The following is a 26,579-nucleotide window of genomic DNA, read 5'->3' on the forward strand; positions in this document are numbered from 1 at the left end:
CAAAGTGGTAAAAAAAATAAAAATCTCTGCAAACATAATATTGTGTTTGAGTTTTCCTTCTTCAGAAGTGCAACACTCTTTTTTACGGTGTTGTGCAATCATTTTTTCAGAGTTTCGAATTTGTCACTGTTCTCCCAGTGTATAGTTTGTTTTCCAGATTTGAAACCTTGTAAATGGTGATCTGAAAACTGGTGTGCGAATAGGTGAAAAAAAGTTTTGAAACTCTGAAAACTGAGGTTCGAAAGGGCGCAACTTATTACATTACATTACATTTGCACTCCTATTGCAGACTATTTTTTCAGAGCTGAGTTTACAACACCCACTTTGCGGAGATACAGCCACACAGTTGCGAGCTTGCGACTCACGTGATTTGTGGCAGCGTTGTCACGCAGCTCTGCTCTGAAACTCTGAAACTCAGACTGAGCGAAAATGAAGCTTCGCAACTTCGCAACTTAAAAAAAAGCCTGGAGGGAGGGCCTTCTGCTATTGGCCAATGCTTTGCTGTCTGCTGACGTACAGTCCAATCACAAGTCGTATTTACTGGAAAGGTGGGATTGACCGACTGCTCCGCCAATGACGAAATTCTCACTCTCGAAATTCTCATGCTCACTCGCCTCACACACAGTCTATGCTCACACAGCGAGCGACTTACTTTCCTCAGCTGGCGACTCACTTTCCTCAGCTGGCGACTCACTCTCCTCACACAGCGAGCGACTTACTTTCCTCAGCTGGCGACTCACTCTCCTCACACAGCGAGCGACTTACTTTCCTCAGCTGGCGACTCACTTTCCTCACACAGCGAGCGACTCACTCTCCTCACACAGCGAGCGACTTACTTTCCTCAGCTGGCAAATCATTCTCCTCACACAGCGAGCGACTCAGTCATGTACATTGGCCTAATATTATAATAAAATCTCAAGTACTGTATTGGTGCAATAACTAACTTCAGTAAACTGTTCAATTGTTGTGTTGTAAAAGTCATTTATTCTGAACCAATAATCTTAAATTGATTCTCATTGCATTTTTTTAAACATTTATAAAGGCAATTTCCCCCTAACTGTCATCTTTCAAGTCAAATTCTATACATTTTAAGTCACTATATTAGCCTACTTTTACCAATCAAATTGACTAGTATCAACAAAAAAAAAATTGTTCCCACTGCAGAGAAAACAGAATCTGCATCAGAGGTGGCATTTATAAAAAGTTTAATATGCAAAACAAGCATAAAAAAAAAAAAAATAAAAAAAAAAAAAAAACCTCAAATATTCAACATGAATGCATGGGGCAAAAATATAAAAATATTTAGTGTATATTATGTGTATTTTATGTTTGTTTAAGGACTGCTGCTGGCCAATAAAAAAGCCAATAAAACTTATGAATACAATTGTAGTTAAAAAACAAATAATAATCATAAAACATAATGGGGCATTCATGTTGAATATTCTTTTGAATGGTGTTATCAAATAATAATCTGTTATAATCTGATTGTAATTTATAGGCCTACAGTTAACTAATGTGATCTTTACAAAAACATAATGGTGTATGTAACTTTGAAATGTGTTTTACCTATTTTGATACCAATGTGAATCAGCAAAAATGGAAACGTCACTTTTTCAGAATATTCTATTTTAAAGATAATTTATAAAATAAACTTTTTAAAAAGCCGTGCATCCTGTTAGCGTATCCTGTGCGCTTTCGTCATTGGCGGAGCAGGCGGTCAATCCCACCTTTCCAGTAAATACGACTTGTGATTGGACTGTACGTCAGCAGACAGCAAAGCATTGGCCAATAGCAGAAGGCCCTCCCTCCAGGCTTTTTTTAAGTTGCGAAGTTGCGAAGCTTCATTTTCGCTCAGTCTGAGTTTCAGAGTTTCAGAGCAGGGCTGCGTGACAACGCTGCCACAAATCACGTGAGTCGCAAGCTCGCAACTGTGTGGCTGTATCTCCGCAAAGTGGGTGTTGTAAACTCAGCTCTGAAAAAATAGTCTGCAATAGGAGTGCAAATGTAATGTAATGTAATAAGTTGCGCCCTTTCGAACCTCAGTTTTCAGAGTTTCAAAACTTTTTTTCACCTATTCGCACACCAGTTTTCAGATCACCATTTACAAGGTTTCAAATCTGGAAAACAAACTATACACTGGGAGAAAAGTGACAAATTCGAAACTCTGAAAAAATGATTGCACAACACCATAAAAAAAGAGTGTTGCACTTCTGAAGAAGGAAAACTCAAACACAATATTATGTTTGCAGAGATTTAATTTTTTTTACCACTTTGCAAGCCTGCAAAACTCTATTTTCAGAGTTTCAAAACTTTTTTTCACACATTCGCACACCAGTTTTCAGATCACCATTTACAAGGTTTCAAACCTGGAAAACAAACTAATACAGTGGGAGAACACTGACAAATTTGAAACTCTGAAAAATTGTTTGCGCAACATCGTAAAAAAATGTTGCAGTTCTGAAGAAGGAAATCTCAAAAACAACATAATGTTTGCAGAGATATTTTTTATTTTTTTTACATTTTGCAAGCTTGCAAAACTTATTTTTCGATCTTGCAAAACTTTTTTTTGTAAGATTTTGAGTTTTCGAACACTTAGTTTCAACCTTTCAGAACTTTATTTTCAGTTTTGAATCATGGCAGGATATTAATCCCATAAGAGAGAGAGAGAGTAATAGTAATATATGGATATTACTAATATGAATGTTAGAATAACACTTTACATTTCAGCTACATTTGTCAACATTCATTAGGTAACCTCACCTAACAGTATTTTAGCATTTATTAATCTAGATCAATCAGTAATTATTATTTAAACATACTAATACATGTTTAGCATGTTAACATTATGCAATGCATTAAACTAATATGAACCCAAACACAAACCAAACAGTAATCAAACCAAGATGAATAAATGCTATAAATGTTGATAATTCTCTGTTGATGCATGACAGCTAATGGTTTACATGTAATTTCATTATTCTATTATTATTCTATATTAATCAATTATTATAGATATTAACCTATTTTAATTGTATCATTTCAGTTTTTTCCCCCCAAAATCTAAATTTAACCTACTGTATGTTCCCTGACTGTCTTTTATTTATTTTTTCTTAACATTTTGATACTTTTTGTTTGCACATTCGATACAGCAGAGTTTCAAGCAGTGTTTTTTAATAAAATTGTTTCAACTCAACTCAATTTTGAGGCTAGTTATTTGTCAGCTGTGGTATTGATTTAGTATCGATACCGAAGTATTAGGTTCTGGTATCGTACCGAAACCAAAATTGTGGGATCGAGCCATCTCTAGTGCAGAGTCCTGTGAGTGTAACTCTAGCGCTGCGTTAACATGTGATGTGAGTTTTACAGTATTGGGACTGAGCGCCAGAACTGCAGCTGATAGAATGTGATACTACCATATTTCTTCAAAAGCAGATCGTGGAGACATTAAATCATCCACCATCAAAAATCGTGATATCGCATAAGCACAAGTATAAAACGACTGTTATCATGTCTGAAAACAAACACAAGTAACGGAGTTTACAAAACTGTATCGCACGCATTTATTCATCGCACAGACCAATCTTTTCGTAACTGTACAGCCCTGCAATGAGTATCACAATGTATTCTTTTGAAAATTATGTATTGAATGATTATTAGTGTTGAATGTAAACTCCTCTTAGGAATTTCACCATTCAATGGGAATTTATCTGAGCATATTCTTAAATAAGGAAATCTATTCAGTGATTGGTCCATGCCTATGTCATCATCCAAAATCCCGTTTGTGGCACAGCAAAGTGTTGTGAATCATCTCTAAGACTGACACTTAAGATTTAGTCCTACACTTCACTTAAATTACGACTGAGATGCTTGATAACTAACTTCTAAGCACAGCTTTGAGCCAAGAGTTGTTTTACTCTTTAGTCCATTCTTAGCAGTGTTCTTGTGAGTAATTCTCAGAGGCTTGATAAATACGGGTTCAGATTTGTTGAAAGCTTCACGGTGTCTGGTCAGAACAGTGATGTTTCACAGCAAGAGTAGCGTTACTAGAGTACAGTAAGGTGGTTTATCTTTAAAGCTCAGCTAAACATTGGTCTCTTTAGTCGGTTGAGCCTTCGTCCTCCATTGTGCCTTTGAGAAGAGTCATGTGATCATGGTTGATGTTCATCTGAGTTGAATCATTCTATAATTCTATAGTTGATTTTAGGGATGTCCCGATCCGATCACGTGATCGGAAATCGGGCCCGATCACGTGTTTTCAGACTCGATCGGAATCGGACGTTACCTCCCGATCAGGACTCGGATATATATATATATTCTCATTATTTTTTAACACATCTATAGTTATGCGGTGGCACAGAGTTACGCCGGTTTCACACTGCACGCGTTAGCAGAGTGTAAGCAGCGCAGGAGCAGTGCGTATGGTGAGCAGCAGCAGGACGCGCGTTTTTCTTTCACACTGGCAGCGTTTGTCACGCGCGGCTGAACCGCGGGTTGTGTACAGACAGAGTCTTGGATAAGTTGGAATTGTTTTTTTCGTTTTCAAATACATTTAAGAGAAAAGACTTGTCAAGAAGCTTATTTTATTAATAATTTCATTTATATAACTTTTGGTTCATCTTTGTTTTTATTGTTATGGCAACAAGTTTGTTTTTGGACATTTGTTTTCTTTTTAAATTGCTGTTGGTCATTTGATTGACTGTTTAAAACACAATAGATATCATCAATGCACTTTTTGGATAAAACTGCGGTGTATTTTGGCCATGATTAATGTATTGTCACTTTAATTCAGCAAAAGCGGCGCAGCAAAAATAGACTCGGCGCCGAAACGATCGCGGCACTGCTCTGCTCTGCTACGCACTGCCGCGCCACCTCTGCGTGCGGTGTGAATGCTCTAAAGCCTGGTTTAATCTGCTAACATGGTCGGCGAAAAAAATACACGCTGCACGCTCTGCTAACAGTGCAGTGTGAAACCGGCGTAAGAGTTAGGAGTGCAGTTCCTAAAAGCACATTACTGTCTTTGCAAACACTGTGGCACTTTTATTTTTTATTTGTTTACATGCCTGCTGGGTATTTTAAGTTGAGGTGCTATTTGTTTATATAGGCTATTAGACTTTTTTTATATTTACTGTTGCACTAAAGTCCAAAAGTGAAGAATTTATTTATTACTTGATTGTTCAAGCTACCTCACAGAAGTGCTCTGTTTGTTAACAGAGTTGTTGAATGTTAAAATAAGGTGAATTAAATAAAAAATAAAGAACATCCTGGATCTGTTTTTTCGCTCTTCTTTATTCTTTTTTTATGTATTATAGAAGTATCGGATCGGGACTCGGTATCGGCAGATACTCAAAATCAAATGACTCGGACTCGGACTCGAGGGCAAAAAACCCTGATCGGGACATCCCTAGTTGATTTCAATTTGTTTGCTTTGAATTCCTAATTCCTAATATTACCGGTTTTCTCAGTCGCTTTGGTACAATTGTTGAATCATGCTTAACATTTTTAAACCAGTGAGTTAATTTCTTAAAATAATTGTTATCAAAGTTTGAAACACAGTGCAAAACAGTTACAGACATGAAAGAAAAAGTACACAACATTTATGTGGTCTTTTATAAGTCTGTATTCTTTATATTTTACTTAGTTTTAAACCCAGTTCAGTCCAGCAGAAGAGATTAAACCCAGAGTCCAGCTGTGTGTCTATGAAGAGTAACGGCTCTATGGGTGAGCCACAAAACTTTAAGAGTGGAGACAAACGGCCTGATCTCAGGTATATCATTTCTATAAAAGATGTGCTTATTGTATTTTATTTGTATGAAATTGTTAGTAATATACAGCAGTTTAATGAGTTACAATCTTGCTGGTTTCGGTCTATTAATGATCATCATTGTGCTCTTGTGTAAAGCTCTATGTGTTGTATTGTTAATACATTCACACACTGTAAAAGCTGTTGGTCTGTTACTCAGTTAATGACACAATTACATCAATATCAGTGTGTCTGATTCTTTACCCTCTTCATTCTGATTTAAGGTCAACTCTTCCATCCAGACCAGTTAAAAACAAAACTGTGTCCAAGCCTGTGATTCAACCACAAGACTTTAATGAAAGCATGTTTCCTGGTTTCAGGTAAAATTCAGGACTTTGTTGTTGTTGTTGTTTAATTTTAGGTGCTGCAATTCACATCACACATCACTCACACACATGATTAACGATTTACACATTTCAGAAACCGAATGATGTTCTGTGTCCCATAAATAGTTTTGTAATTTATGGCTATTTACTTCTCTGACTTGTGTAATAATGTGGTATTTTAATCTTACAGCCATGACTCTAATCCTGCTGAAGTCCTCAACACATTGAGATCAAATCTGAGACAGAAGTTTGAGTGTTTGTATGAGGGAATATCAAAGCAGGGAAACCCAACACTCCTGAATGAGATCTACACAGAGCTCTACATCACAGAGAGTGGAAGTGGAGAGATCAATAATGAGCATGAGGTGAGACAGATCGAGACACAGTCCAGGAGAGCAGAAACAGAGGACACACCGATCAAATGCAGTGACATCTTTAGACCTTTACCTGGACAAGACAAACCCATCAGAACTGTGCTGACAAAGGGAGTCGCTGGCATTGGGAAAACAGTCTCTGTGCAGAAGCTCATCCTGGACTGGGCTGAAGGGAAAGAGAATCAGGACGTCCAGCTCATATTTCCACTCGCTTTCAGAGAGCTCAACTTGATGAAGGACAAAACACTCAGTCTTTCAGATCTTCTTCATCTCTTTTTCCCCGAAACTAAAGAAATGGACATATCCAGTGATGAATATAAAGTGTTGTTCATCTTTGATGGTCTGGATGAGTGTCGTCTGTCTCTGAACTTTAAGAGCGATGTGAGGTTGTGTGATATATCTGAATCAGCCTCAGTGGACGAGCTGCTGACGAACCTCATTGAGGGGAATCTGCTTCCCTCGTCTCTCATCTGGATCACCTCCAGACCAGCAGCAGCGGATCTCGTCCCCTCTGAGTGTGTCCATCGAGTGACAGAGGTACGAGGCTTCAGTGACACACAGAAGCAGGAATACTTCAGGAAGAGAATCAGGGATCAGAGTCTGGCCGACAGGATCATCTCACACCTGAAGTCCTCGAGGAGCCTCTTTATTATGTGCCACATCCCAGTGTTCTGCTGGATCTCAGCCACTGTTCTAGAGGAGATGTTGAGGAAATCACGGAGAGGAGAGATTCCCAAGACTCTCACTCAGATGTACACACACTTCCTGCTCATTCAGACCAACATCAAACATGAGAAGGACTATGAGAAGAAAGTGAAAGATGAAGACATGATTGTCAAACTGGGGAAACTGGCTTATCTGCAGCTTGTGAAAGGCAACCTGATCTTCTATGAGGAAGACCTGAGCGAGTGTGGCATTGATGAGGCAGAAGCATCAGTTTACTCAGGATTGTGCACTCAGATCTTCAGAGAGGAGTTGGGCTTGTGTCAGGGGAAAGTCTTCAGCTTTGTTCATCTGAGCATTCAGGAACATCTAGCAGCTCTATATGTGCATCTCTCCTTTATCAACAATAACATCAATGTGTTTGACCAGATTACCAAACCAACTAATGGAGGCAGAGTTTCCCTATCGGATCTCCATCAGAGAGCTGTGGATGAGGCTTTACACAGTAAAAATGGACATCTGGACCTTTTCCTTCGTTTCCTTCTGGGTCTGTCAGTGAAGTCTAACCAGAGTCTCTTACAAGAACTGAAGACACAGACAGCAAACAGCTCTCACAACAATAAGAGAACAGCTAAATATATTAAAGAAAAGATCAGTGAGAATCCCTCTCCAGATAAATACATCAATCTGTTTCACTGTCTGAATGAACTGGGTGATCTTTCTCTAGTGAACGAAGCTAAACCTCATACGAGCTCTGGAGGATTACGTGCTGTGAAACTCTCCTCGTCTCAGTGGTCAGCTTTAGTGTTTGTGTTGTTGTCCTCAGAGGAGACACTGCAGAGGTTTGACCTGAAGAGCTTAATTGGTTACAGAACTGATCGGTAAGTAACACTGAGTTCAATCATTACAGTCTAAAACATGATGAACAAAGAGAAACTCAGAGATCAGAGGTGTTTAAATCACGGGGCACAGACTGATTTCTGGGATATTGTAGATCATTTGCGTGTGTTCCTCAAACCGTGGCTGTGTCCTAGTAAGACTGCATATCTCGACTGCCACGTCATCAAGCGCCTCTGAAGGCCGTCTCAGTTTGAAGGATGTTTTGAAGACAGACTTCATTTTGTGTCTTTAATTCAGCTCATTTTGAAGGATGCATCAAGTATATCCTTCGTGTTCTTCAATCTCCCACAATCCTTTGCACACATTCTAATTAATGTAAAAGAACTGATGGAAAACGAGTCGGCACTGAGTTTATCTGAGTTCATTATGAAATGTAAGACACAGATAATGTATTCGGAGATGAAGGCATACAGGTTATCTTTTGTTTCTGTGTAAATGAATCACTGAACACTAAACTGACAATAATGTAAGACACTGGGAGACACAGACGGCTGCCATTCACTGTATTGCATTCATAAAAAAGCCAGTTAATATAAAGATATTTAATAGGAACTATTTTTCCTAAATGAAGTTTTAATATTATTATTATACAAGAGAAGTATTAAGAAAATAAATTAGATTAATGTCTCATCATCATTTTTCTTTATCACCAGTTGCTGGCAAAATGATGGACAATGATTTACATTTTGTGCGCATCATTTCCTGTGACAATAAAACTAAGTAAATTATTAAATTAATAAGTATGTAAATAAACAAGTAACAAGCAAACAAACTCGTGTGCTTAATTTCTACGAATAATTTGCTGATGCAGGTACAAAAGACTTTCTTCTTGCCCCCCCGCCCAACTCGGGAGTTAAATGTCTCCATGGTGATAACCATAGCAACGGACAGGACAAACAAACCTGATGTGTCATAATAGTGTTGTAGTGTAAATGCAGACTAATAGCCCTGCCACAGCAACACTAACGAGAAGAAGAAACTAATCAGTGACGGCTGAATACGAGGCTTCTACAGTTATAGATATAAAACCACTTTTTCACATGTCCTATATAAAGCAGTGTTTCATTAAAACAATTATTTGAGGGTATTTAGGAAGGTATAATGTATTATTTACTTATGATATGAATTATTATTATTATTATTATTATTAGCATTAATAATTAACTTTAACTTTAAATAATTTTTATTTTCAATTAGTGCCACACAGAACACAGGAGATGAAGTTCTCCAGAAGCTGATGCCTGTGGTTACAGCAACTAGATTCGCTTGGTAAGTAACACTGAGAACAAGCATCACTGTTAAAACATTATAACAGTTCTTACTTAAACATTATAAATTAATGGTTTAACAAAAAATATGAGTCACACTTCAGCTCTTACCTATCTGACCTGATTTGTGATCTACTTAACCATTTTTTATGATATATGTGTGAGAAATTTATATTCAGATATATGCATTTGTAATGTATGCATATAAACATTTATATTTAATGTATGTAATGTATTCAATGTATTCCATTTGATCAGTTTCATATAATCTTTCTCCCTCACATAGAGACATAATCTCTTAGAATAACAGTTAAATTTACTGATATATTGAATTCATTGTTTAAAAAAAGAGATATTGCACAAATTATAAACACAATCAAGAAAAGCTAAGATTTCTGTTTTGATCTGAGAGAGTGAAGAGTGTGTCATTGTTCTCTACAGGTTGTGGGAGTGTGGTGTGACAGATGAAGGTTGTGCTGCTCTGGCTTCAGCTCTGAGATCAAACCCCTCACACCTGAGAGAACTGAATCTGTCTGGGAATAAACTAGGAGACTCAGGAGTGAAGCTGTTCTCTGCTGTACTGGCGAATCCTCACTGTAAACTGGAGAAACTGTGGTAAGATCATACGTTACTCTCACATGAAACTGTCACTAGGGGCGTTTCCATTACAGATTTGCACAAAACTTTTGCGTTTTTTTTCTTCTAAATGTCGACAAAAAGCTGTTGCGAAATGACGGCGTTTCCATTAACCGATGTTATGCGACTAAAAGTTCATTGTTTCCTCTCGCGATCAGTAAAATCAAAAATCATGTTAACGGACGTTGGTAGGATTATGTATATCCCAGCCACTGCACTGGCCATTATTATTAATGGAAGGAGATGTGTGTGTGTTTCCAAGCATTAATGGTAAGGAACGACCCTTATTATACTTGTGAGCGGCACATATGAGGAGTTTCTGGGTGTTTCTCCCTCAGTTCTGCTTCAAGGTCTTGATTGTGGCATTTATTTGAGGTTTAGAATCCATTATTCCTGTAATTCTTTTGCCTTATATGAGTTTAATAAAGAACTCATATTCTGTCCAAACACACTGCGTCGTCTACGTCAGGTGACTGTAAATGCGCAAAAACTATATTTCTCATCTGGCCTGAAAAACCTCCTCATGTGAGCGTAAAAACTTTTTTTTCATAAATGGGAGTTTTTGCGAAATTGACGCGTTTCCATTGGGCGTATTTTCAATTCGCAATTTCAATTCGCGCAATTTGAAGGGTAATGGAAACGCGGCTACTGTGAATTCATAAAGTATAATCAAAATGGAATAAAATGCAGGGAAATAACTACTATTTCATTAATTACAAGCAAAGCTATTAAAACTACATGATCAAATTCATCAAATTATTTTTACGTCTGTTCATATGATGTAAGAGAATTCATATTTGTAAAGCGTTTGCTCTATTTATCAAAACGACTCCATCTACACCTGGTCACATAAATGTGTTTTTGCAAAACGGATTTAAATCCGATCTTCAATTCCCGCGCTATATGCAGATTTAATGGAGGGCACGTCACCGAAAGCAACAGATATGAGCTGCATTTTATTGATCATCAGCTAAAATTTCTAAATCAAAGACCGCAATAAGAGAGAGCAGCAACAGCCCTGGAAGATCATTTCATTTCTTTACTTTTAATGATGATGATTGTGTGTTAAGCGTCTGCGACTTACTTTCACTTTGATTTGCGATAGTTTGAACGTTGTCTTGATGAACAGATGCTCAGCTGCTCGTCTGCGGTGATGCGTGTTGCAGTAGCGGCGTCATATCTGGCTATAACATGACATATAGCCTATCACACGCTCTCACACGCTTATTTTTTTAGCATTTTTGGGAGGAGTAAAATTTCCATATGTGGTTTCAACAACCAGATGCATTTACACTTGTCCAGTTTGGTCTGAAATGCGGCCCAGACCTCCTCCTGAAGTGGTTTGAGCGATCGGATTCAAATCCGTCTCGAATGCGTTTCGGAGGGCATTTACACCTGGTCTTTTCACGCATGAAGTGGCCAGGTGTAAACAGCCCCTAAATCATCCACCATCAAAAATCGTGATATCGCATAAGCACAAGTATAAAACGACTGTTATCATGTCTGAAAACAAACACAAGTAACAGAGTTTACAAAACTGTATCGCACGCGTGCTACAGTGGGACATTTATTCATCGCACAGACCAATCTTTGTGTAGATATATGTCGCACTGTACAGCCCTGTACAGGACCCTTTTAATGAGCGTTTGGTGTAGGTCTACTAGGCATAGAGATATCTGAACATCTTTGCCAAGCGCAAACCAGTACAGAAGTAGCCTAATCAATAATTAAAGTGCAAGCTGAGAAACTGAAGTGGATATGGAGAAAAGCTTCTTTATATGCCATTGCCTACATTTTAAACGGATGTCTGCCAATAGGCCTAAAACATTACATATATGGTTATTGTGACAGAGACTGGGACTCCAGGTTAATAAGATTCTGACTGAGTAGCAAGATATGAATTCAATTGTGATTCTGTGAGAATTCACAGATCCAGTTTCTCTTTTTTAATCTTCCCCTTAACATTTAAAGGAATCTACGTGTGTGTGTGTGCTCAAATATGGCTTCTGGAGAGCAAATGAAGGATAAAATATGAATTACTAAACAGACATTAATTAAGCAGTTCCCCATACTTTTAGAGTTACAACTAAAACCACTAGATGGCAGCAGCGTATAAGAGATGAACTGACAGCTAGTACATCTTTGAACATGGAGTGCTAATGATAATAAATGTAATATGTCAGGCTCACAATTTTTACAATTGAAGTGCTATAAAAGTTGTAGAAATGACAAATTCAATGAAAAATCAAATCAAATCAATCAAAAAATCTTTATTGATATGCAAATAGACAATAGACATCCAGCAAAAGAAAAATGCATTTTGTTTCTTTATATGCAGCCCAATGTTATCCAATGAGTTGTTTGCATTATTTAGGTATTTTATTTTAATTGTATTACATTTTTGGTAACACTTTACAATAAGGTCTCATTTGCAGAGGTGGACAGTAACAAAGTACATTTACTTGAGTACTGTACTTAAGTACACTTTTTGAGTATCTGTACTTTACTTGAGTATTATTTTTTCTGGAAACTTGTTACTTTAACTTCACTACATTTGAAAGACAAATATCATACTTTTTACTCCACTACATTTCTGTCAAGGTCCTTGAGTAGAAAGTAGTAACATTAGGTTGCATTTTGGTTGGAAATGAAAGTCGGTTTGACGTCTGAACCGACGTTGGATTTTGGTTGGAACGTCTGTCCAACATTGGAGTTTAATGTCAGTCTGATGTTGGATTCTGACATCAACCTGATTTTCATTTTCAACGTTGGGTTTGGTCTTCTAAATTCAAATTATGTCATTGTTTTGGAGCACTAGCTTATAGATAACAGTAAGGCTAACATATTCATACTAAAAGCCAAAAAAAAACTTTAAATAGGGCACTCTTTGAGGGAACTATTTGAGGGTGTCCGAAACCATTGTGGATGTTTTATTGAGTGACTTATTCAATCTCACATTCAATCCCACTACTGGAACGGTGTTCTAGAAGTAAATGTGATATTGATATGAGCGCAGGCATAGATTCAGAGGCATAAGGTACTGTAAGTATTACATACAACAATGCAACAATAATAAAACAATGCATTGACATTTACTTTTTACTTTTTATACTTAAGTACTTTTAAAAACGAGTACTTCTGTACTTTTACTTAAGTAAAAATCGGTCTTTACAACTTTTACTTGTAACAGAGTAATATTTGACCAGTAGTATCTGTACTTTCACTCAAGTAGGGAAGTTGTGTACTTTGTCCACCTCTGCTCATTTGTTAATGCATTAACTAACATGAACTAACAGAGAGCAATAGCCTTTATTAATGTTAGTTAATAAAATATTAGTGTTCATGTTAGTTCACAGTGCATGTTAAGAGATACAACTTTGGATCTTAAAAATGTCTTATAAAATGTTGAGCTTAACATTAACTAAGATTAATAAATGCTGTAGAATATTGTTCATTAATTGTTGGTTCATGTTAACTAATGCTAACAAAATGAAAGCTTAGCCCATTATAAAGTGTTACCATTTTTTAATAAAGAAAGTTGGCCATAGGAGTGTAAAATTAATTTTAAAAGTTAAGGAATCTTTCCTGTAGCTCAAACAGTAGAGTGTTGAAAACACCCACACACACACACACACACACACACACACTATAATGAATACCTGTTCTTTATAGCGTTCTTCCTATAAGATTATTTTACAAAGTAAATATCAAAATCATCCAGGAAATTATGGAGTTCTTCTGGACCCTTAGAATCGTCCCAATCCTCCCCTGCTAACACACACACACACACACACACACACACACACACATACACACACACACACGTTCCTTAAAATGTTTACAAATACATTAAGCACACTCACCCACACACACACACACAAACAAACACGCACACACACACACAAACAAACACTCACCCACACACACAAACACACGTTCATTAAAATGCTTACAAATACATTAAGCGCACACTAGGCTTGGGCGATATGCTCCATTTTCATATCGTCCTATCGTCAGCCTGTGAGATCAGCGATACACGATATTATCGTGAGGGGGCGGGGCTTACTTATTTGATTATTAACTTGCTTATTTACTCATCAATTTGCTTGTTTTATTACTTCGTTTTAAATATGAGAATTTTTTTCTATTTTACTAGCAAAGGTGGAGTGTTTATTAATAGGCTAAATCAGGTTATTTCCCGGTATAGTGAGGTAAAAAAAGATCCTAATCATTCTTGTATCTGACTCAGAGTATTTCAACATGTCAGCGGGAAATTTACGGACACACATTATCCTCTCATGCCGTTACAGATGCAGCATTTTGCCTGTAAGCTACTTCTGCATGAGATGAGAACACGTTTTAATTTCTTGGGTCAAAAAAAAGTTGGAGTCTGCGATATGTCCTCCTACCAGTGCTCTCTCTGTCTGGATGCACTTCACTTATGCGCACCGCACTTCAATAAGCCCAAATAACGCGGGTTTTAAATGCCGGGAGAAATCAGAGGCAAAAATCTAAAAGTCGATCGGTTATACTTAAACCTATGACTTGACTCTGATAAAGGAAAACGGGTTAATGCGTTTACATGACCACATGCATTGTCAGTTTATTCAGCATAATCGAGTTAATAACGTGCATGTAAACTCGCTCATTCCCTGAAAGTGAAAGCAGAAACGGACTGAGCTTTCACTGCATTAACGGCGCGTTCTCTGAGACGACGGTGGATATAACGGTAGCCTACAGCAACTATCAATTTACTGCCTTAATATTTCTCTTGTGGACTTACATTATTGACAGTGAAAAAATTTGAAGAATATTACTTGTTAAACAAGTTTGAAGTTGCTTTTGATTTTCACAGATGGCAGAGTTTCACAGATATGCTTTGTGAACTAAAGACTTTTAGGCCTAGGCGGCCTATATAATTTTATTGATATTATTATAATTAATATTTTGTAATTGTATTGTTTTTAGTGTTATTAGTGTCATTAAATATTTTGTTAATGTGCTATGGAAACAAAATACTGACGAACAACGATGCCGTCTTCATCTTGGCTCTGTATAAGAATGATGCGTCTGTTAAAACAAGCACTCTTGACAATTTGTGAATGGATCACCTTTCAATTCAATTTCGTTGTGGGATGTAGTTTTTTTAGTCTGTTTTAAAAACATTTTCTTTGAGGAGTCCTCATATACGCGCGCGTCGGTGCTTATGTGGTGATGTCGCAAGTGTGGTTATTTGGTGATGTCGTTATAAATTTAGGCAAGGCAAATATAATTGTAGTTCCTAATTAATTTAATAACTATACTAGCTTCATAATAATAATAATAATAATAATAATAATAATAATGATTTAATACATTAATGGGAAAACAAGCCAATTATCGTATTGATATCGTCAAAGGCATCTGCCATCGGTGATATCTCTATCGTCGATACACAATACTATCGTCTATCGGCACAACCCTAGCGCACACACACACACACACACACACACACACACACACACATTGGGTTTACATGTTTTATGGGGACTTTCCATAGAAATAATGATTTTTATACTCTACAAACTCTATAATCAATCCCCTAATCCTAACTGATGAATTTTCACAATGTGAACTAATGAGTATTTGTATATATTTCATATTGACAGGATTATGTTATTTTTTAAGTGTCATGTTTATCTCTGGATATAGGCTTAATGTGTGTCATTGTTCTCTACAGGTTGGAGAGGTGTGGTGTGACAGATGAAGGTTGTGCTGCTCTGGCTTCAGCTCTGAGATCAAACCCCTCACACCTGAGATATCTGGATCTGTCTGGGAATAAACTAGGAGACTCAGGAGTGAAGCTGTTAGAGGATCTGAGGGATGATCCACATTATAAACTGGAGACACTACTGTAAGAATAGTTTAACGATTTTCATCATCATATTTTTATTTAAAGTTCAAATGTCTGATTTACTCACTAGAAATATAAGTAAATTGTACCAGGTTCAGTAACACCGTGTGTGTGTGTGTGTGTGTGTGTGTGTGTGAGAATATTTTGTCTGAGATCATCAGATACTGAGTCTTAAATTCAGCTTCAGTTTCTGTAGGTCTCTGAACTTTAAACTGTGTTTAAAGTGTAATTCTGCTCATACTGTTGTGACTGATTGTGAAAATAATATTAACCCTCTGAGGTCGGCAAACGCGCGGGCGCGTTTTGCCGGATTTTCTCCACATTGTAGCACTATAAACTTAAATTACTCCATCATTTATGGTCATACAGAAAAAAGAAATATAAAAAAAGAATCTGTGATATTTCTCCTTTTGTATGTGTCCACTTACAATCAAATCAAAACATTGTGCTTTTGTAAAATAAAGAAAATAAACAGGGTGTGCGTTCTGCCTCTCTGTCGCGGTGAACTTTTTTTTCTTGAGCACGTCTATAAACTGAAACAAAACTCAGCGAATACTTGTCACACATTTATGAGCCATATACCTTTATAAACATTTAAGTGTGTACTTTTAAATAATCGGATTCAAAACGAAAACAAATATTCTCTGTTTACGTAATTTGTATAAAACCAACAAGATGTCCAGCTTCTCAAACGCTTGCTCATTACAGTTAATTTCGCCACGCCTACTCGCGCAAAAGATATTCACATGCAAATCTCCACATGGAACGCGAACGCGCTCGTTACCTCAAACAACAAAACACTTCACTTCACTTTTCGTCGAGTTTGAAAGACGTGCCTGAGCTTACATTGGATTTAGGCTACCTCAGAAGAAGAACAACGCGATTTGAAGACAAGAAAGATAAGGTAAGAAATTCTTACATAACCTAGTTTGTTATTGTTGCATAAATGTCACGTTGCAGTTGAACTGTTGCTAGATATATGGGGAATATTATAATATTTAGACCCGTGTTTACTGTGTTTGTGGATATCTGCTCAAACATAGATATGTTTATGGTAACCATAATGTTTTATATTTGAGCGTGATCATATTTTGCAAGCGATCGCGTTTGAATGTATCATATTTTGGATGAAAGCAAAACGCACCAAACGGCTTCATGTTTTTATTATTATCTCATTTCATATCATCATAACGGATGGAAACATTTGAAGTAACATGATAATCAATATATTTTTCTCTAGCTTAGTTGTTACTGAAATCTTTTGGAAGATTTATAGGCTGCTATAGGTTATTTATTGTTATTATTTTATCCGCACTGCGCATATACCTTATGCCTACAAGGCACAACAAACCTGGTGTTCATTATATTATATATCGTTGGAAACGTGTGTGTGTGTGTGTGTGTGTGTATTCTGTGAATTTTAAAAAGGAATTTTAAAAAGCAATTTTAACCAGAAAAATCTAATATTTATTTCCAAAATCGTGCAGGCCTTTCTCTTGATATCAGTATGTTCACTTTTTTTTTTCAGGTCCCAGATGCCACTGAGGACTTCAACATTCACATGAGTCTCAGTACGTGAACATGGTAAAGTGAAAATCTTGGAAATGAAAGGTATGTACAGTGTTTTTAGGAATGGCACAAAGGTCTCTGTCTTTGAAGTGCTTTTTTGGCATTTGTTGTGTATCTTTGGATTATGTTGTGTTGTAAATAAATCCAAACAATTTAAAAGCCATTCTTTTTTAAATCTCCTCATTTACAGTATTGTGCAAGGTTGCTCAGAATGATAGGGGCCTGATAGCTCCTAATAGGGCCGTTAGGGGAGGTTCTTTGTCTTTCTCAGGTGAGAAAAGCTTACATATTAATTAGCTCTCGCATAAGGCTTTTTCACACAAAACACGTCGTAAAAATTTTAAATCAATATATTGTCTTATCTTAATGAGCAGTCAGGGTGATTTTCACATAGTTTTGCAGCAAATATTCTAGGCTACGTCATACAATTTTCAAAAGTCTTGTGAAGAAATAATCAGTTTGGGTTTCATGGCCTTATTTCAGTGAGAATTTTTTTTTGTATTTTCAAAAACCACGCATAAATGTCATTATCTCAAAACTACAAACTTTTACATACATGCTGTTGATATATTATTGTAGCAGAGTTTGTGCTGAATACAGTGTAATTAGACTTTAGCCATGAAAATGTCACAAGTAACAGAAATAACCAGAAATGTCAGAGCATGTCAGAACACCTCCAGGGCCCAGAAAACAGCTCAGACCTCAGAGGGTTAATGTTATTTTCAGCTTTTCCCCTTTAACTGTCTCTATAGGCATCTTTACACAGCGAGTTAAGGCTGCTCTAAAGCGGCTCTGTGTCTGCTCAAAGTTCTGTGGAAAGACACAATGCCGCATGAAAGCAGACTTAAAATATGCCGGGTCTGACCCGCCTCAGCCCCTAGTGTCAAAGATGACTCTGATATTGTTTTGTTCAGTGTAAATGAACGCGATCTTGTGTCGCTCTAAACTACGCCATTGTCATGACAACCAAACGCGCGGCGCGAGAATCAAGAAGCGGAAGACTAAACATATCGGCCATAATCCATATTGTTTTAGCCAAATTAAAAAATGTCAGCCAACAAGAGACAACCCAGCTAACAAAAATAAGTTGTCAGAACGTTTTGCTAACATTCCCATTAGGGTAGGAAAACGTTATTTCGGAGTGTTTTTTAAACATTGAAAACGTCCAGTTTTTTTAATGTATTAAGAACGTTTTTTCTTGGTTAATGTGAACGTTAAAGTAACATTCCATTCACTCATTTTGAAAATGTTATTAAAACGTTATTTCTGAATGTTTTGGGGATGTTCACATCACCCTGATGTGGTTGGCCCATCCATCACCAGGCTTACTCACAGACACTTGAGTATCGCTAATTAACCTATGCTGCATGGGTTTGAACTGTGGTTGAAACTGTTGTAGCTTACCTGTAACGAACGAGAAGTGGAAGCAAGATGCAAGTGAAAAAACTCTTTTATTGAAGTAAGAATGACAGAGAAATAGTTTCAGGATCGTCAGGTTGGTAGCACAGGGACCCCGATGGTCAGATGGAACCCGATGTGAGTGGAAGTGCAGCAGTGCGGTGATAAACTCCAACGATGATAATAAATCCAGAATCCACAGAACACGAACAGGAACAAGGAAGGCACAGGACTCAAGACGCAGACTGGAACACAACCGGGATACCACAAACAACGATCTGACAAAGGAGATGAGAAAGTGGTGAGCATATAAAGGGTGATGAGATGAGCTGCAGCTGGTGACGGGAGTGATGAACTTGATTGCTGATGAGCGCTAATGATCCGGCACGCCCACACAGTCAGTACACAGAACACATACACACACACAACAACAGAACACGAGACACGAAAGAGACAAGGGATTTATGAACCGTGACAGTACCCCCCTCCCTAGGAACGCCTCCTGGCGTTCCCAGACTCCCTTACCTGCCGATTGTAATCATCGATAAGGGAGTGATCCAGGATGTCTCTAGCTGGTACCCAACTTCTCTCCTCCGGACCGTAACCTTCCCAGTCCACCAAGTACTGAAATCCGCGTCCCCTTTGCCTCGAGTCCAGAACACGATTGACCGAATAAGTAGGTTCCCCATCTACGAGTCGCGGCGGGGGAGGAACCGGGGCAGGCGGATTAATGCGCACAAAAAAAACGGGCTTGATTTTGGACACATGAAAGACGGGATGAATCCTCCTGTACACTGGAGGAAGATTAAGGCGGACTGTCACCGGACTAATGATTTTAGTGACAGAAAACGGGCCAATGAATTTGGGTGCAAGCTTATTAGAGACGGAGTGGAGAGGAATGTCCTTGGTAGAAAGCCACACTTTGGAACCGACGACGTATACGGGAGGCCTCCGCCGGTGGCGATCGGCTTTGGCCTTGGTGCGCGCCCCCACTTGGAGTAGAGTCTCACGGGCTCTAGTCCAAGTGCGGTGACACCTCTGGACGAAGGCGTGGGCGGAGGGGACCACGACTTCGGATTCCAGACTAGCAAAAATAGGTGGCTGGTATCCTACACTACACTCAAATGGTGATAGGCCCGTGGATGACACTGGCAACGTGTTGTGGGCGTACTCCACCATAGACAGTTGCTGACTCCAAGAGGAAGGATTCTTGGACACTAAACATCGCAACGTTCTCTCCAAATCCTGGTTGGCCCGCTCAGTTTGACCATTGCTCTGGGGATGAAACCCAGAGGACAGACTAACAGTCGCTCCCAGAAGTTTACAAAACTCTCGCCAAAATTTGGATACAAATTGGGGTCCTCTGTCAGAAACCACGTCTGTCGGGAGGCCATGTAGCCGAAAGACGTGATTAACGACAATCAACGCTGTCTCCTTGGCTGAGGGTAATTTGGGCAAGGGAATGAAATGGGCCGCCTTCGAGAACCGGTCCACCACGGTCAAAACTACCGTGTGACCCTGGGAGGGTGGGAGGGCGGTGATAAAATCTAGAGCGATATGGGACCAGGGTCTCGAAGGCACCGGCAGCGGTTGAAGTAACCCATCTGGAGGTCGATTAGAAGTCTTACCCGTGGCACAAACTGAGCAAGCCAAGACAAAACTGTGAACGTCACGAGCCATACAAGGCCACCAGAATCGTTGCTTGACTAAAAATTGAGTGCGATTAACTCCTGGATGACATGCCACATTGGAACAATGACCCCACTGAATAACGCTGGACCTTAAACCCTCAGGCACGAATAAACGATTCGGTGGACAACGAGCCGGAGGCGTTACCCCTTCTAAGGCCTTCTTGACCTGCGATTCGATCTCCCATGTGAGTGAAGAGATGAATAGATTCTCTGGTAAAATGCACTCGGGAGTAGACGGGCGTTCGGAACGGTCAAAAATACGCGACAAAGAATCGGGTTTGATGTTTTTGGAACCCGGGCGGTACGAGAGAGTAAAGTCAAAACGACCGAAAAAAAGAGCCCACCGAGCCTGCCTGGAGTTCAATCTTTTAGCAGTCCGAATATATTCCAAGTTCTTGTGATCGGTCCAGACGATAAAAGGTACCCCCGACCCTTCTAACCAGTGGCGCCATTCCTCCAATGCTAACTTGACTGCCAACAACTCTCTGTTGCCAATGTCATAATTACGCTCGGCAGGGGATAAACGATGCGAAAAAAACGCGCAAGGATGCATCTTGTCGTCTGAAGGAGAACGCTGGGATAACACTGCACCTACCCCCACCTCTGACGCATCGACCTCCACCACGAACTGACGTGATGTATCAGGGGTTATCAGAATGGGGGCTGAAACAAAGCAACCCTTCAGTTTGGCAAACACAGCCGAGGCTGCGTCTGACCACCTGAACGTTGTTCTGGGGGAGGTCAAGGCGGTCAGAGGCGCGGCTAGTTGGCTGTAGTTGCGAATGAACCGCCGGTAAAAATTGGCGAACCCCAGAAACCTTAGTAGGGCCTTACGGGAATCTGGATTTGGCCAATCCACCACAGCCTTAACCTTCTCAGGATCCATGCGCATTCCCTCAACCGAAATGATGTAACCTAGAAAAGGAACAGACTGTGCATGAAAAGCGCATTTCTCCGCCTTGACAAAAAGCCCATTCTCTAGCAACCTCTGAAGCACTTGTCGGACGTGTTGCACGTGTTCCTGGAGAGACGATGAAAAAATCAATATGTCATCCAGGTAAACATATATGAACTGATCGACCATGTCTCGTAACACGTCATTGACAAGTGCCTGGAAGACCGCTGGGGAGTTGGACAGGCCGAAAGGCATAACCAAATATTCAAAGTGCCCCCTGGGGGTATTAAAAGCGGTCTTCCACTCATCCCCCTCCCTGATGCGGACCAAATGATAAGCATTACGTAAATCCAATTTCGTGAAGATAGATGCTCCCTGCAACCTCTCGAAGGCTGAAGACATCAACGGCAAAGGATAAGTATTCTTTACCGTGATGTTGTTCAACCCCCGGTAATCAATACAAGGTCGCAGCGATCCATCTTTCTTCCCCACAAAAAAGAATCCCGCCCCCGCTGGAGAAGAGGAAGGGCGGATGAACCCCGTTGCTAGAGAATAAGAAAAAATGTATTTCTCCATGGCCTCTCTCTCCGGGACAGAGAGTGAATATAACTTGCCCTTAGGCGGAGACGTACCTGGTAATAACTCTATAGCACAGTCATAGGGACGATGCGGAGGAAGAGAAGCAGCCTGAGACTTACTGAACACTTCCTTCAGGTCCAGGTACTCCGCGGGCACGTTAGATAAATCCATTGCCTCCTCCTGAAACACAGGGACAGAAACAGACGGACAGGCAGACATCAGACAAGACTTATGACAGAAATTACTCCACGCCGACACAGACTTAGACTGCCAGTCCACTCTTGGGTGTGACGGGTGAGCCATGGGTGACCAAGGACGATGGGTGCAAGGGGAGTGTCCAGAATGTAAAAGGAGATGGTTTCGACATGATTGCCTGATGTGATGAGTGTTATGTCTTCGGTGGCCAGTGAAATGGTGGGGAGTTCTTGACCGTTGAGTGCGTGTACTGCAATCTGATGCGTGAGGGGTCTGAGGGGAACTTGAAACTTGCGTGCAAAAGTGTGGTCCATGAAATTACCTTCAGTCCCTGAGTCCAAAAGTGCTCGACAGTCGTGGAGGTGAGTAGACCATCGGAGTCTTACCGGAAGGAGAGTAGATGTGGATGAGGACTTCTCGGCAGAGATCCCACCCGACAGTAGCCTCATACTTACTGCCGGGCTGGGCCTTTTAACGGACAGCTGTAAGCAAAATGTCCCGTTCCTCCACAGTACATACAAAGGCCCAGGGATCTCCACCTCTCCTTCTCCTCCCGGGAAAGCCGGGCTCGACCCACCTGCATGGGCTCGTGATCGTTGACGGGGCTGACCGCGTCCCTCACTCCGAAGCGTTGTCCCTCGATCCCTTCAGGAAATCGATGGGGTTGAAGACGTCGGTCCACTCGAGAAAGACGTGCGTCCACTCTTAAAGCCAGAGCAATGAGATCACTTAACTTGGTGGGAAGGTCCATGGCGTAGATCTCTTTTTGGACGCGGTCAGCCAGCCCATGCAGGAACATGTCCCACTGCGCCTCCTCGTTCCATTGGCTCTCTGCTGCTAGAGTTCGGAACTCGATTGAGAAGTCAGATACGGACCTTTCTCCTTGACGTAAATCCGCCAATACTCTAGCCGCTTCTCGTCCAGCAACGGCGCGGTCGAACACCTGCCTCATCTCGTCGGAGAGCTTCTGGAACGAGGAACAGCATTCTTCTTGACTCTCCCACACCGCCGTTCCCCAAAGCGCCGCTCTCCCAGTCAGAAGCGCCAACACAAACGCGACCTTGGTTCGCTCGTCATGAAATGTCTTGGGTTGTAGAGCGAAGTGCATCGAGCACCTGGTGAGAAAAGATCGACAGTAGTTAGGTTCACCTGAATAAGCCTCAGGAACAGGGATGGGTCCGCTGGTGGTGGTGGGGGAATCGGCGGTGCGGGCGGCGCAGCGGGAACTTGGGGCTGTTGGATCCGCTGGGTGAGCCCGGACACCTGTGCCACCAGAGCCTGAACAGCGCGAGCTGTCTCGTTGAGATTCCTCTCCTGGGTGTCCATTCTTTGCATGCATTTATTCAAAAATGCCTCCATCGAAGTTGAAGCGTCACTCGCTGCCTCCATGCTTTGGTCAGATCGTTCTGTAACGAACGAGAAGTGGAAGCAAGATGCAAGTGAAAAAACTCTTTTATTGAAGTAAGAATGACAGAGAAATAGTTTCAGGATCGTCAGGTTGGTAGCACAGGGACCCCGATGGTCAGATGGAACCCGATGTGAGTGGAAGTGCAGCAGTGCGGTGATAAACTCCAACGATGATAATAAATCCAGAATCCACAGAACACGAACAGGAACAAGGAAGGCACAGGACTCAAGACGCAGACTGGAACACAACCGGGATACCACAAACAACGATCTGACAAAGGAGATGAGAAAGTGGTGAGCATATAAAGGGTGATGATGGTGCTGGTGACGGGAGTGATGAACTTGATTGCTGATGAGCGCTAATGATCCGGCACGCCCACACAGTCAGTACACAGAACACATACACACACACAACAACAGAACACGAGACACGAAAGAGACAAGGGATTTATGAACCGTGACATTACCTGAAGGTTATCACAGAGAACCTGCTAACTCCTGGCTCAGCCGGGACTCGAACCGGGGACCTTCTTGCTGCGAGGTGATAGTGCTACTCACTGAGCCGCTGTGCTGCCCTGTTTTTATTTATGTCCAGAGTGTTTACATTTTTCCAGAGTATAAAGTTTCTAAGTGAATTAAATATTTGAATTACAAAAATAACAGAAAAAACTTTACTTCAAGATTCACATTTTACTGTGTAGTACACGAAATTTTGTACGAGTCTCTGGGTAGTACACAGTACAAACAATGGAATCATAAAGAAGAAAAATTGCATTTTCTAAACCAAAAATACAAACCCACCACAAAGGAAAAAGAACACAAACTCAAACATACAACTAGACATGTCAAATCTTACAAGACATGTGGAGAACAACACAATAGAAACCCAGCTAACAGGGAACGTTCCCAGAACTTTCACTAACATTCTTTAAAAGTTGTGTAAATGTTAGTACAAAACGCTATTAAAATAATGTTTTCGGAACGTTCATATAACATTATTAACGTTCTTGTAACGTTGAGAAAAAAACGTTCTTAGAACAAGGTTCTTGGAACGTCTTTATGACGTTATTTGTGATTGATGAAAGTTCTCATAACGTTGATATAAAACGTTCTTAGAACAAGGTTCTTGGAACGTCTTTTTGACGTTATTTGTGATTGATGAACGTTCTCATAACGTTGATAGAAAATGTTCTTAGAACAAGGTTCTTGGAACATCTTTATGATGTTATTTGTGATTGATGAACGTTCTCATAACGTTGATAGAAAACGTTCTTAGAACAAGGTTCTTGGAATGTCTTTTTGACGTTATTTGTGATTGATGAACGTTCTCATAACGTTGATAGAAAACGTTCTTAGAACAAGGTTCTTGGAACGTCTTTTTGACGTTATTTGTGATTGATTAAAGTTCTCATAACGTTGATAGAAAACGTTCTTAGAACAAGGTTCTTGGAATGTCTTTTTGACGTTATTTGTGATTGATGAACGTTCTCATAACGTTGATAGAAAACGTTCTTAGAACAAGGTTCTTGGAACATCTTTATGATGTTATTTGTGATTGATGAACGTTCTCATAACGTTGATAGAAAACGTTCTTAGAACAAGTTTCTTGGAACGTCTTTTTGACGTTATTTGTGATGGATGAACGTTCTCATAACATTGATAGAAAACGTTCTTAGAACAAGTTTCTTGGAACGTCTTTATGACGTTATTTGTGATTGATGAACGTTCTCATAACGTTGATAGAAAATGCTCTTAGAACAAGATTCTTGGAACGTCTTTTTGACGTTATTTGTGATTGATGAACGTTCTCATAACGTTGATAGAAAACGTTCTTAGAACAAGGTTCTTGGAACGTCTTTTTGACGTTATTTGTGATTGATGAACGTTCTCATAACATTGATAGAAAACGTTCTTAGAACAAGTTTCTTGGAACGTCTTTATGACGTTATTTGTGATTGATGAATTTTCTCATCATAACGTTGATAGAAAACGTTCTTAGAACAAGGTTCTTGGAACATCTTTATGATGTTATTTGTGATTGATGAACGTTCTCATAACGTTGATAGAAAACGTTCTTAGAACAAGGTTCTTGGAACGTCTTTTTGACGTTATTTGTGATTGATGAAAGTTCTCATAACGTTGATAGAAAACGTTCTTAGAACAAAGTTTTTAGAACGTCCTTGTGATGTTATTTGTTCTTGACTGATGTTCTTATAATGTTGAGTGAAAACGTTCTTATAACAACGTTCATGGAACGTCCTTGTGATGTTCTCACAATGTTGAGTGAAAACGTTCTCATAACAACGTTCAAGGAACGTGCTTGTAATGTTATTTGTTCTTGACTGATGTTCTCATAACGTTGAGTGAAAACGTTCTCATAACAACGTTCATGGAACGTGCTTGTAATGTTATTTGTTCTTGACTGATGTTCTCATAACGTTGAGTGAAAACGTTCTTAGAACAACGATCATGGAACGTCCTTGTGATGTTCTCATAATGTTAAGTAAAAATGTTCTTATAACAACGTTCATGGAACGTCCTTGTGATGTTCTAATAATGTTAAATGAAAACGTTCTTAGAACGAAGTTTTTAGAACGTCCTTGTGATGTTATTTGTTCTTGACTGATGTTCTCATACTGTTGAGTGAAAACGTTCTTATAACAACGTGCTTGTGATGTTATTTGTACTTGACTGATGTTCTCATACTATTAAGAGTTCTTAGAACTTTTGATACTATTGAGAACATACTATTGAGAACGTTCTTAGAACAACATTCTCAGATACAAAAATATGTTCTTAGAATGTTTTTCTAACATTCCCATTAAGTTATGAAAATGTTATTTCTGAATGTTTTCTTAATGTTGCAAACATCCAGTTTTTTTTAAGTATTAAAGAACGTTTTTTTCTTTGTTTATGTGAACGTTAGAAGAACATTCCATTCTATAATTTTGGAAATTTTATGAAAGCGTTATTTCTGAATTTTTT

General features: G+C 39.4%; 1 protein-coding gene across 12 annotated transcripts in view; it reads left to right on the forward strand.

Moving 5' to 3' along the window:
• The window catches only part of LOC311073496 (NLR family CARD domain-containing protein 3-like), a 239,259-nt gene that overhangs the window by 153,175 nt on the left and 59,505 nt on the right, over positions 1-26,579 (forward strand). For 10 of the 12 annotated variants that reach the window (XM_084099313.1, XM_084099311.1, XM_084099302.1 and 7 more), the window contains one exon: positions 9,773-9,946. The exons of 1 other annotated variant lie outside the window; for it this stretch is intronic. In XM_084099313.1, coding sequence (XP_083955439.1) covers positions 9,773-9,946 — 174 coding nt within the window. Of the gene's footprint in view, positions 1-5,638; positions 5,765-6,024; positions 6,121-6,316; positions 8,045-9,260; positions 9,333-9,772; positions 9,947-26,579 lie in introns of all 12 variants that reach the window. One more of the 12 variants, XM_084099305.1, reaches the window with a different exon arrangement.

This window comes from Abramis brama (genome assembly GCF_963993115.1).
Source record: "Abramis brama genome assembly, chromosome: 22".
NCBI lineage: Eukaryota > Metazoa > Chordata > Actinopteri > Cypriniformes > Leuciscidae > Abramis > Abramis brama.